Raw genomic sequence first — 13,748 nt, forward strand, 5'->3', positions numbered from 1 at the left:
TACTGTAGATAAACTGTACCATTTGAATTTCGTTTTATCATTTTCACATGAAGTTTTGTGTTTTATTATAAATGTCAAAAGTAACAGTAGCTTAGGTCTTATAATGCAAAGTTATTTTCAATATTATAATAAATAGCTAGCTTTATCTTAAATTTCTTCAAGCTCGGAAAACAACTTCGGATATGTTTTCCGAGCTTGCCGGAAAGGCCCGAGAAGATCGATACGATTGCTACAAAACAGTACCAATGGTTCTTGAAAATTTACAAAATTACTGTAGATACTTAGTGATTAAGGCACAGTCAATGAGCTATGCCATGCCTCTAGATTCACAGTTCTAAATTGAGACCCCACTCCAGTACAATTCCAGTACACCACCGTGCCTACCTATATTTAATTAATTGATTTAGAAATATAAACCAATGTTTTCGAAATCTACTTCTGTGTTTTATGATGGCTACAGCGCTAGCTCACCAATCTTTTTAAAAGATAAGCCTGCTGACATTTACAATAAAGCACAAAACTTCATGTCAATATGATAAAACGAAATTCAAATGGTACAGTTTATCTACAGTAGTAAATTATTCCGAGAATCCCCCACTATGGAGTCGATCATGCGTATTCCAGTGAAAAGGACTAACGTAGTTGCTAACGCTCGAGGGCGCTAGCAATAACGCTTGTTGCAAAATTCAAGGCAGCAACTGTTGAACTTTTTTCTACTAGACAGACATACTTTTGTTTATAGTCGCTTACAAAATTTGGTAGCTCTCTGACGCTTTGCCGACATTAAAAGCATGAGAGAGAGAAAGAGAGATTTTCAGTCTTTACTACACAATATGCATTAAGACACACCAAGAGAGCCCGGCTTTCAGTACTTCAGTACTTTTTCTTTTATGTTATTTCTTATAACGCATACATACAAAGCTTCATTTTATCATAGCGTCATAAAAGCACAATAGCAACGATCAACTACCGTACAAGGGAAAAAATCGTTTAAAATATAAACATTTCCATAAATAATCTAAATATTTATATTTCGATTTTGTTTATTGTGTTCAATTTTAAACGATATCGAAAAAAATGATTAAAAGTATACATAAACTGTATTTCATTAGAATGCGCAATGAAAACTTAAGTCAAACTCTTTAATTATGTCGTATAAGGGATTGTATGAAGAATTGCCGTTTACTTGCAATATTAATAACCAATCTCTATTCAATGCTTATTAAGGTGGGTCTATTTAATATAATATACACAAATTAATGTCTATTGTAAGCCAAAACAAAAAACCAAAACAAACAAACACAATCTTTAACTTGCACTGAATTCACGATTTAATTTCTCCGAATAAATGAGTCTTTAAAATGTACATACATATATGTAAACATGCGATAGTAAAATGAAAACTAAATGTAATTATATAATCCAGATCTACCCTGACTGTCAAGATTTGATTCCCAAGATAAAACAAAAATGATATACATGTATAACATTTCAGTATACATGAGTTATATCTTCTGAAGGTGACGGAGACCCAAGCAGATGTCTAAATTTTCAATGGACATGCGTAGCAGTCACTTCCGTGAGCGGATACAATCTCCGATTATATCATCAGTTTATACAGTACGGCGTAGACTAGAAGGCTGATATCACAGCGGGCCTCTGATTCAGCCCGATTTACTGTCCAGTAGCATCAGCAGACGATCGCCCAGCGGGTCTTCCACCCGATCGGATTTCCTCTGGTTAAGCAGCGTCCGGGCCAGAACTTTGTGGTCGGGGTTAGAGGATTTAATGGCGGAATGGAGAAGGAGCTGGACAAACGTGTCTCTCTGTCAACAACAAAAATCTCCAATATATCAAAGACAGATCAGGTAAATCGCAAAAAAGACGTAGGCAAATAGGTGTGTGATAAGAACGAGGTCAAAAGTTCGATCTCAGTAGAAAGGCGTATTTATAAGCTTGCGCATTAAGTGGTATATTTACCAATACAAAGATATTATAATTGAATATTGTCAATTCATATCCTGACATTCTAAGTATTAGATAGATGAACCCGTTACCTGAGTTATGCTGTCCCCTATTTGGTTTAATTTACTAGTTACCTGAGCCCTGCTGTCCCCTATTTGGTTTAATTTACTAGTTACCTGAGCCCTGCTGTCCCCTATTTGGTTTAATTTACTAGTTACCTGAGCCCTGCTGTCCCCTATTTGGTGTAATTTGTTAGTAACCTGAGCTCTGCTGTCCCCTATTTGGTTTAATTTACTAGTTACCTGAGCCCTGCTGTCCCCTATTTGGTTTAATTTACTAGTTACATGAGCCCTGCTGTCCCCTATTTGGTTTAATTTACTAGTTACCTGAGCCCTGCTGTCCCCTATTTGGTGTAATTTGTTAGTAACCTGAGCTCTGCTGTCCCCTATTTGGTGCAATATGTTAGTTACCTGAGCTCTGCTGTCCCCTATTTGGTTTAATTTACTAGTTACCTGAGCCCTGCTGTCCCCTATTTGGTGTAATTTGTTAGTTACCTGAGCTCTGCTGTCCCCTATTTGGTGCAATATGTTAGTTACCTGAGCTCTGCTGTCCCCTATTTGGTTTAATTTACTAGTTACCTGAGCCCTGCTGTCCCCTATTTGGTTTAATTTACTAGTTACCTGAGCCCTGCTGTCCCCTATTTGGTTTAATTTACTAGTTACCTGAGCCCTGCTGTCCCCTATTTGGTGTAATTTGTTAGTAACCTGAGCTCTGCTGTCCCCTATTTGGTGCAATATGTTAGTTACCTGAGCTCTGCTGTCCCCTATTTGGTTTAATTTACTAGTTACCTGAGCCCTGCTGTCCCCTATTTGGTGTAATTTGTTAGTTACCTGAGCTCTGCTGTCCCCTATTTGGTGCAATATGTTAGTTACCTGAGCTCTGCTGTCCCCTATTTGGTTTAATTTACTAGTTACCTGAGCCCTGCTGTCCCCTATTTGGTGTAATTTGTTAGTAACCTGAGCTCTGCTGTCCCCTATTTGGTGTAATTTACAAGTTTCCTGAGTCCTGAAGTACCCTATTTGGTGTAATTTACTAATTACCTGAGTTCTGCTGTCCCCTATTTGGTGTAATTTACAAGTTTCCTGAGTCCTGATGTCCCCTATTTGGTGTAATTTACTAATTACCTGAGTTCTGCTGTCCCCTATTTGGTGTAATTTACTAGTTACCTGAGCCCTGCTGTCCCCTATTTGGTGTATCTTGTTAGTAACCTGAGCCCTGCTGTCCCCTATTTGGTGTAATTTACAAGGTCCTGTGCTCTGCTGTCCCCTATTTTGTGTAATTTGTTAGTTACCTGAGCTCTGCTGTCCCTTATTTGGTGTAATTTGTTAGTTACCTGAGCTCTACTGTCCCCTATTTTGTGTAATTTGCTAGTTACCTGAGCTCTGCTGTCCCCTATTTGGTGTAATTTACTAGGTCCTGTGCTCTGCTGTCCCCTATTTTGTGTATTTTGTTAGTTACATGAGCTCTACTGTCCCCTATTTGGTGTAACTTGTTAGTTACCTGAGCCCTGCTGTCCCCTATTTGGTGTAATTTATTAGGTCCTGTGCTCTGCTGTACCCTATTTGGTGTAATTTGCTAGTTACCTGAGCTCTGCTGTCCCCTATTTGGTGTAATTTGCTAGTTACCTGAGCCCTGCTTCCCCCTATTTGGTGTAATTTGCTAGTTAATTGAGCTCTGCTGTCCCCTATTTGGTTTAATTTACTAGTTACCTGAGCCCTGCTGTCCCCTATTTGGTTTAATTAGCTAGTTACCTGAGCTGTACTGTCCCCTATTTTGTGTAATTTGCTAGTTATCTGAGCTCTGCTGTCCCTTATTTGGTGTAATTTGCTAGTTACCTGAGCTCTGCTGTCCCCTATTTGGTGTAATTTGTTAGTTACCTGAGCTCTGCTGTCCCCTTTTTGGTGCAATTTACTAGTTACCTGAGCCCTGCTGTCCCCCATTTGATGTAATTTGTTAGTTACCTGAGCTTTACTGTCCCCTTTTTTGTGTAATTTGTTAGTTACCTGAGCTCTGCTGTCCCCTATTTGGTGTAATTTGTTAGTGACCTGAGCTCTACTGTCCCCTATTTTGTGTAATTTGCTAGTTACCTGAGCTCTGCTGTCCCCTATTTGGTGTAATTTACTAGGTCCTGTGCTCTGCTGTCCCCTATTTTGTGTAATTTGTTAGTTACCTGAGCTCTGCTGTCCCCTATTTGGTGTAATTTGTTAGTTACCTGAGCTCTGCTGTCCCCTATTTTGTGTAATTAGTTAGTTACCTGAGCTCTGCTGTCCCCTATTTGGTGTAATGTGCTAGTTACCTGAGCTCTGCTGTCCCCTATTTGGTGTAATATGCTAGTTACCTGAGCTCTGCTGCCCCCTATTTGGTGTAACTTGTTAGTTACCTGAGCTCTGCTGCCCCCTATTTGGTGTAACTTGTTAGTTACCTGAGCTCTGCTGCCCCCTATTCGGTTTAGTTTGCTGTATACAGAGTTCAGACAGTTGGTGGCCGTCTCGTAGTGTCCTTCCTCAAACGCCGTTATTCCAGCACACAGGGGCATGCCCACATCATGCGTCACCTGAGCGTTTGTTCCAGTGTTATTCCTGGAAGCATCAATAAACATTCATGGAAATACTTTAATACTTTTTAACAATTTTTTTTAACTCTCTTACTTACTTATCATAAAAAAGATTTAGAGTGCCGCCTTACGTGACGTATTCCTTGAGGCCCTCCAGAAGTTCATTAGCCCGCTCTTTCTCTCCGTTTCTGTACAGAGTAAACAGGATGTGTAGATCTGTGTACACCCACGTGTGATGCCCGCTAAATTTGTCAACTAGGTCCAGGACCCCCTTCCAACGCTGGGGCACGCGCACGTCTGTCCAAATCATATACCAGTAGATATAACTAAATGTGTACGTCTCTCAAACGTGCCTAACTAAATCTTACTTCTGTGACGATACCCAATACATAAGAATCATCCTCCGATTTTCTTACACCATTTAATATTATTTTAACATTGATTTGTTCAAAGTGCAATGTAATCCTGGATGTGAATTTTCTCTCATGAATAGTTTGGAATCGTTAACAGTGCGAGACATATTCTTTTCATTTTTGAGAATCTATATATGTATGTTAATTGATTAATGATGACATAGTGGGGTAACATAGTGGAATAGAAGATACTATAATATTTAGACGTACCTTCGAATGCCAAACGGTACAGGAGGGAGGACGCATCATTAAAGTTCCCGCGCGCAATGATCTGAAAACGGTCAACTACTTAATATTTATCAAGAAATGTGGAGAATGAATATGAACACTTAACGATTGGTAGACGAAATCTTGCCTTTACTTTTTCATCAAACACCTTGACGGCAAGATCGAACTGTCCCTGAAAAAAAAAATAAAAAGGATTAAACACAAAAGTAAGTTTTAGTCTTCATGAGCGGATCATACAAGAGTGGAGTTGTCCAAAGTTTCATAAATATCAAACATGCATGCATGCAAACAGAAATTGGCCAAATAAAACTCCGCTTTGACAATATGGTTCCCTCTTTTAAGTAAGTAAGTAGATATATAAGTAACTACAGCAGAAGTAAAGCAGCTTGCTTCTTAAAAAAAACAAGAGTTTTTGCTAATTAAGTGGGTATGGACCAGTTCTAGAAGAATTCCAGATTCCACATCCGGTTTTTTGGGGGGTTTTTTCGGGGGGGGGGGGGTGTACATTTATGTAACATCAATAAAAGTTTAAACACCCAATTTTATTCCATTTATGTAAATTCTCAAAAGGAAAAAAGTCAATAAATTTATAAAATTTTTATCCATTAAAACAAAGTATATTTATGGCATTTAGATAAAATGTCTTAGAGGGTTGTCTTAAATAGACAACCGGAAACGAGTGTCGACCAGACCCCGTATTCCATTGTCCATCCCTCACAGACCGATTGTAAATGATACAGTTCTAGTATTACTTAACATCTAAAGACTACGTAATCAGATAGGTTTTGTGGACTCTTTGCTGTGAACACGAAGAGTTATCAGATGTAACTTTAACATAACGCCGTATCCTATAGCCTAACCTATCCTTGATCCTGCAGTAGAGGAAGTCACCGTCAAACTACCAGCATAGTTGTGGAACCACGCACATGCTATTAAGACGTCAATAAATTATCATCAGATTCTGAAAAGCCGCTAGATATATTACAGAAGAATCTTTTTAAGTATGAAGACGTGAGCTTCTTTTATAGATATAGATAAACCTACCTTTTCAACATGGAATAAAGCCTCGTGCCATGCAATGTGACAGGCCAAGCTGCAGGACTGCAAAACAGGAAATAGATTGAGTTAATAACCATTTATAGACCTTCTCTCTCTCTCTCTCTCTCTCTCTCTCTCTCTCTCTCTCTCTCTCTCTCTCTCTCTCTCTCTCTCCTTACCGCCCAGTACTTTTCTTTACTCTGTAGAAACGCTAGTCCGGCATCGTGCATTCCTTTCTCCAGATGTACATGGGCCATTGTGTGGATGGCAAAGGTTTCTCTGGGAGACGCAGCGAGGCTCTGTAAACCAGTAATTAATTGTACTCAGTTGTTAGGGTTCCCCTCTACTCTACATGCACTGTCACGATGAAACTGTTCGTACACCAAAAAATCTTGAAAACAAAAATTTACAGAATTTGACATTGACCTTGTATGCGTTCTCTTCAGCTTCTGGAAGCTGCGAGTTTTCCTCATGAGCAAAGGCCTTCCATCCTAAAATAGTGCTGGAAGAGAAAATAACATACCTGGTGTGTCTCCCATTTACAGTGTCGCAATACTCTCAACATTTGTACGAAGCACAGAGATGAACACATTGTAGCATTATCTGTATAACTATACTCATTACTCATGTAGCTGAATCACGCTATGTATTTTGAGTTTATTAAGGTCAGACGACACGTTCCTCGAGAATCTTTTTGGTATCTCCTCGTAATAAAGAGTTCCAATAAAAAATATTAATTTTATAATTACTTTAAAAAGGATCAAAATTTACTTGGCTTTGGTTATGTGTGTGGATGGTCGAGTGGTTAGAACCGTGGCCGCTCACGGCCAGAGGCGTATAGGTTCTAGAGGTCGTGAGTTCAAAGCCCGCCCCGGCGAAGATATAGTTCTAATATAGTGAATTTCGCTGTGCTGTAGATGTATCTATTTTTATATCAGCAATCCAAGTGTATTTTCAAGAAGATTATATAGGAAATTGCATACTCTAGTATTTTGCAGAAATGCCTGGTAAAGTACCCTAATTTTTTGCAAGAAAGCTTGTCAAAGTAGTAGTAAACGATTAACAAATTCCTGGAAAAAGTTATTTAAAATTGAGGAACGTGTCGTCTGACCTTAATAAACCAAATTGTACATATACACAATGATACCCAGTACACTGATTCAAAGAAGAAATATTGTAATAATTTCATCTGTTTCATAGCAGCCAAATGTAGGTCTGATGCATATATACATAAAATGGCCTTCATCTACATTTGCAAAATCAATATCCCACGTATACAAATTCAATTTACTCAAGTTCAATCCCGAGGATTGGTTTTAATGCAAAGCTTTGATTTTCTGGGCAGAAAATACGTTACAAATCATTCCTTAGTATTTTGTTTTCTTCATTTTATCTGAGTTTATTAATTTACGTCTTACCTTGTCAGGAAGTGTTATTGAAAATAAAATGGTTATTGTTCTGCCTTTCCCATTTTAATTAACAGTAGAAGTTTTTTTCAAAAATCAGTTTCTTCATCTGCTCTTGACAAGTACAAAATAATGAAATCACTTTTTCGTTCCATGTCTCCCCGTAAAGACTTGTTTACATTACAAGTAAGTGACACAAAGCCACGTGACCCGGTTACCTGTACCCCGGAGTTTCAGGTGTGTAAGCGTCAATCACAGACGCCATCATGTCAAGCATTTCGTTGAACATGCCCAGCTCGTAGTATTTAAAGAAAGCCAATAGACAGGCCAGCAGGTCCGTGGGAGAATCCTTCAGTATGTTACGGTACACTTCTATAGCTTCCGTCAGTTTCCTAGCGTATACACATTTGTACACAAGATTAAAAAAAGATTAATGTCCAACCAATTATATCTTTATTCTAGTTTTAAAGTACTTAGGTTGCAAATTCAGTCATATGATATTGTAATTAACGTTATACACACCCTTCTGTAACGAGCTTTAGAGCAGTCACATGTTTACTTTCTCTTTCAGTTACTTTCTGTTTGGCGGCTAGAGCTAAGATACTGTCTACTGTTTTAATGACTTCCTCTGTTTCTGTCTTCGATCCGCCAAATTTCATGGAGTTAACAAAAACCTGTCCCATTACTTGGAAATGAAAACAAAAAAACATTTGTCATTCGACGTGACTACAGCCACTTCACAGGCTGATAACAGATGCATGTACAATAGAACCATACAGACAGTATATCTGGAAGTAACAAAATAATCAATTTATCAGTTCAATCCAATATGAGAGGGAATTGATTTGAAACTAAAGCGCTAACGTTCGTTTTTCACGTGTCTGTTTTCTATCTTACCGAAATCTGGGTCAGCTTCCATCATATTCTTGAATGAGTTGCCCACCCCTCCCGCCTCTTCGTCGGCGTACATTGTTGTGATCTGACGGAGGATAAAAATTAAGGTATTCAATGTATAATGAAGGGATATTGAACAATTTTGATTGGTTTAAAACCAGTTAAATATGTACTGCTAAAAAACAATGAAAGTTATAAGAAGCCGGTCATTTTGCACCTTAAAATATTTTTAAGAGTTTTCTCCCCTTATTGAAAAAAAGAAAATTTTAATTTCGTCAGAATATCTGCGGTAAATGAGTCATTTTAATTCATATTTTAATAAAGAGAAAGTTTATGCATGTATTAACCAAGAGAATTTTACAAATTTTAAGTTACTTTTTACATTATCGCATTAAAACATACGTTGCCCATAGACTTCAATACAAAATTCAAGGTGTATTTAGTTGGCCCATAATTAATATTTTGAAAATTCCTTTGGTGGAGTATTTTCATTTGATAACACCTTCAAAATGATACCATGATTAGGAATATCGGACCATTCATTTCTTAGGTACAAAATGTGGTCGTTATACATCGAATACCTTAAAACAGAAAAAATAAGTCTCTGTATGTGGGAAGAATTATCATTCCCATTCTGTACCAATATGTACAACTGGCATTAATTCTTACACAAAAAAATAAAAAGAAAACTAAAAAAAAACATAACACGATGCGATAATGACAAGCATATCAAGTGATATATGAATCAATTTTTTAAAAGCAAATTTTCTCTGCAAAAAAGTCAAAGCAACAATCAAATATAATTCATAGTGGAATATATATATATATATATATATATATATATATATATATATATATATATATATATATATATATATATATATATATATATATATGTTGGTAGGGAATATTTAAAAATAATAGCAATATAATTAATATTTCTGAGGTAAGCCTAAATTCTATCTGTCACATATACATACTTGAGTCAGAGAAGCATCAAACCACTTGCATGCGTCATCGTTAGATGACGTCATGGGGAGCTTGGAGTTCCTCCAACCCTGAAACAGAAAGGCCAAGGATAAACAAACAACTGATGTGGCACAGATGCACCTAGGTTCAAACACAAAATAAGCAACCAAGTGTTTGAAGGAAAGCAATTACATATGTGTATAATGTATACATATAAGGCGATATTAAATGTTAAAGGGACCTAGACACAATTGAAATGAAAATTTTAAAATAAATTTTTCTGTATTAAATGTTTTATTTGTGTATTTTGAATAATTCACCAAAAGTCAATGCTAGAAATCAAGTTACAATAGATTTTGAGATATTGAGGAAAAAAGTCAGTGCTCGAGTCTTATATTTGTTTACAAATAATGAACAGTGAAGAAATTATCATTTTTTTGACAAAATAACATGTGGCAACAAGATCAACTGATTAAATTTGTTCCTAAATACTTTTATCAACAACAAAAAGCACATTAGAGTGAAACTTATGCCAATACAGTGCATATGTAAACAATAACAAAACTCGAGCTTTGTTTACAAAACAAAGAAATTAAACCTCTGTAACTTGCTTTGTAACTCTATATTTGACTTTCAAATTTTGACAAAGCATATTAACCATTTTAGACAACAAAAATGAAATTATAAATTTTGAAAATTTTGAGCTCAAATCGTGTCCATATCTACAGATTAAATGTGATAGGTGTCCCATACTACTTTACACAAGCTTAAAACAATTTTGTATTTCGGCATCGCGATAACAAAGGTCGCAGTATTCTAAGTCTTTTTTGTCCAAGATTTTTCCGGTTTATTTTTTTCCACGTTTTTTGGTTTTTCATTTTATAACTTTATAAATCAATTTTACAAATGGATGTGTAGTGCAAAGTCTGGTTTAAATTTCTATCAAAACATGAAGAAGAAAAAAGATGAAATTATAGACAGATCTAGACGGATAGACAAACTGACAGATATACAGACGGCATGGGCATATATATATACAAACTGATTTGATTTGATATTTAAGTTTGAACTTTTAAGTGGTATACAAGTGGTGTAACTTATCACTACGAGTAATGACCTTGAGAGATAACTTCTCCGACCGTTTCCGCCTAGATTCAACTTTACTTGGTGAACAAACTACAACTATCTACACAAAAAAATTCATATTTTTCCATAACTATAAATAATCATGTCCAGAAATGGCTGAGTTGATATTTGTGTAGAACGCCCTAGCTAACAAATATCAATTAATTCGTAAGAGAGTATATATAATAACCATAATAAACATTTGCAGGATGAACTTTATGCGTAAAAAAGTTGTATTTAAATTTCAAACTAGTGATATCCTAAATACATTTAATTTGGCTTACACCAACGAATATCTCAGGGTATCAGAACTTATTGATTAAAAATAGCACACGTCACGAGCCACACGTGTATTTACGTATATATAAAATAGCATACTTAAAGGTCCGGCTTCAACGACATTCGGTTGTTTCTCATTAGTTAGTTAAATTCTTATCCCCGTGACCTGTTGACCCTGAGATCACGACCCAATAATGACCCATGTTGACCCAATCACTGCTTCACCCCTATTATAGGGGCTGTAGCGTACATTGATGGTCCGGCCGGGGGTCCATACATCATCTGAGAAGTTTATGTTTTTGTTAAAAACAAACACACTCACCTCACAGTCCCTCCACGCATCCTTCATCGTTATTGTGTTATTAGCCTCAGTTACCACAAACAGACTTCAATGATGGGACAAGAAAAAAAGCTGGGATTTTTTTTATATCACGTGTGCACTCAGTTCGTTGCCACTTGCCCTAGATAACGCATATATATATATGTGCGCAGTGCGCTGCTTGCCGCTTTTGGTATTTAAAAAATAAGGAGGCTTAGAAAGGAGAAAAATCCCAAAAATTATTGCTTTAGTTAATTTTGTTTCTAATTTCTTTTTTTTCCAGATATTTATTTTCAATAGTACATGCTACAAAACAATGTGCACACGAATCGGAATTTGTAGTATTAAATATATGTGTATATAATAATAAAAGCAGTAACAGCACGCATAATAATAATAAATATATCAGTCAAAGTAGTATCTATAAATAGAAAATTACAAAAATATTTTATACATCGTCTGCCAAAGTCGTAGGGTTTTTTTTTCATCATGATAATAGTATTATTAATAATTGACTAAAATATTCTGAATAAAAAGAAGTGTACATAATTTCAGCTGTAACATTTTTACAAAAAAATGAAGTCAATACTTAGGTTGTCTGAAAGGCGTTTTTCTTTAAAGTAACACGACAGCGTCCACATGTTGCGTTCAGTCAAGTAGATGATATTACAGGCCGAATGTGTGTAGAGAGGTATGTCCATCGCCGTCACAGGGTCTATATTTTACCTCCCTATAACTGTGAAAAGCCATTGGCCATATCTCCCATGGCAACATTATATTTGCTTCAATTCAACCAAGAGTATTTAAAGAATGAAGACTATCTAGTATTTCCGATACAAGGTAGAATTTCCAAGTATTTCTGAATGCATAGTTTCAAATCACATTAAATTCATTCTGGTGTTTCAAGAATATTTTCTAGTCTACAGAACATCTTATATTTGTAAATTTTTAATGCAACAAAAGATAAAAGTAAATTATACATGACAGTGTTTTCATTTCTGGCAGAGAAAAAACAATAACTATGTGTTTTCATTTAACATCAAAACCCCAAAAATATCCAATTTCGACGCTTTTTGCTTCCTTAACTTTGAATATTGATATTCAAATGATCTTACAAAAATCGGCTGCATTCGATTTTTCTTTAAAATCTATTTTTCTTTAAATAATTTATCACAAAAAATAACATAAAAAATGATATAAAATTAAAAAGTATAAGTGTCAGATGTCAAGTTTGAACAAGAGGTTCAGAGGCCACATCGCACACCTGAGCAACATTTGCCTTAACTCTGATCAAACTAGCATTACAGTATCAAAATAAATTATCTTGACAACTAAGTTCAGCAAATCTTGCTTAAAAAAATTAAAAATCTGCAGATTTTTATCCACATATTTTTATGGTAAATATCAAGTTCCTTTTGTAGTTGTACCTGTAAGAAGATTTTTTTCTATTCCTTTATAATACTCCCTCCACTTTATGGCCCCACTTTCTCTAGGGAATCATGGTTTGATCAAATTTTAATCTGCACAACCCGTGCTTTCACAAAAATTACTGCTTTCTGGACTGAAAACTTTCCAAGAAAAATTTTAAAGATTTCTCTATATATTCCTATGTAAAAATTCATCCCATATTGTGACCCCACCCTACCCCCAGGGACAATGATTTAAACAAACTTGAATCTACATTATCTGAGGATGCTTCCACTCTAATTTGAGCTTTTCTTGCCCATTAGTTTTTGAGAACAAAATCTTTAAAGATTTTCTCTATATATTTTTATGTAAAAATTCATCCCCCAATTATGGCCCCGCCCTACGCCTGGGGACCATGATTTGAACAAACTTGAATCTTATCTGTCTGAGGATGTTTCCACACAAATTGCAGCTTTTCTGGCCCAATAGTTTTTGAGAAAAAGATTTTTAAAGATTTTCTCTATAAATCCCCAGGTAAACCTTGATCCTCTTCATTGTGGCCACTCCCTACCCCTGGGGACCATGATTTGAACAAACTTGAATCTACACTTCCTGAGGATGCCTCCACACAAGTTTAAGCTTTTATGGCCAAATGGTTTTTGAGAAGATTTTCTCAATACATTCTTATGTAAATATTAATCCCCCCCCCCCATTTTGGTCCCACCCTACCCCTGGGGACCATGATTTTAACAAACTTGAATCTACACTAACTGAGGATGCTTCCATACAAGTTACAGCTTTACTGGCCTAATAGTTTTTGAGAAGAAGATTTTTGAAAAATATTAACAACTTTTCAATAATTTCTAAATTATCTCCCCTTTAAAGTAGGTGTGGCCCTTCATTCGAATTAGCTTAAATTCCCTTCACCCTGTGTTGCTTTCTGTGGTTGAAATCTTCCCAGTGGTTTTGGAGAAGAAGATGAAAATGTGAAAAGTTTACAACGACGACAACGCCAACGACGACAGAAAACGAACTAGTTCGCCTCCACGTTGTTCTTGGTCGGCCTTTCCTCCTTTTCTGGGATCCGTCTT

The 13,748-nt window shown here is 36.1% G+C and overlaps 1 protein-coding gene across 2 annotated transcripts; it reads right to left on the bottom strand.

Annotated features, from left to right (window-relative positions):
- Window positions 1-1,307: 1,307 nt before the first annotated feature.
- LOC105328299 (tetratricopeptide repeat protein 38) lies at window positions 1,308-11,415 on the bottom strand. 2 transcript variants are annotated; one of them, XM_011429095.4, is made up of 13 exons: window positions 11,254-11,415; window positions 9,539-9,616; window positions 8,562-8,643; window positions 8,187-8,349; window positions 7,883-8,056; window positions 6,685-6,760; window positions 6,438-6,557; window positions 6,265-6,321; window positions 5,354-5,392; window positions 5,203-5,263; window positions 4,711-4,876; window positions 4,448-4,604; window positions 1,308-1,826 (listed from the first exon to the last, which is right to left on the bottom strand). In XM_011429095.4, exons 1-13 carry the CDS (start codon window positions 11,278-11,280, stop codon window positions 1,665-1,667), a joined length of 1,362 nt encoding a protein of 453 aa, XP_011427397.3. In that variant the 5' UTR covers window positions 11,281-11,415; the 3' UTR covers window positions 1,308-1,664. The 2 variants fall into 2 exon arrangements, with proteins under 2 accessions (XP_011427397.3, XP_011427396.3); XM_011429094.4 differs by having other exon boundaries at window positions 5,348-5,392.
- Window positions 11,416-13,748: the final 2,333 nt, after the last annotated feature.

The sequence above is a fragment of the Magallana gigas genome, chromosome 3 (genome assembly GCF_963853765.1).
Source record: "Magallana gigas chromosome 3, xbMagGiga1.1, whole genome shotgun sequence".
In the NCBI taxonomy this organism is placed as follows: Eukaryota; Metazoa; Mollusca; class Bivalvia; order Ostreida; family Ostreidae; genus Magallana; species Magallana gigas.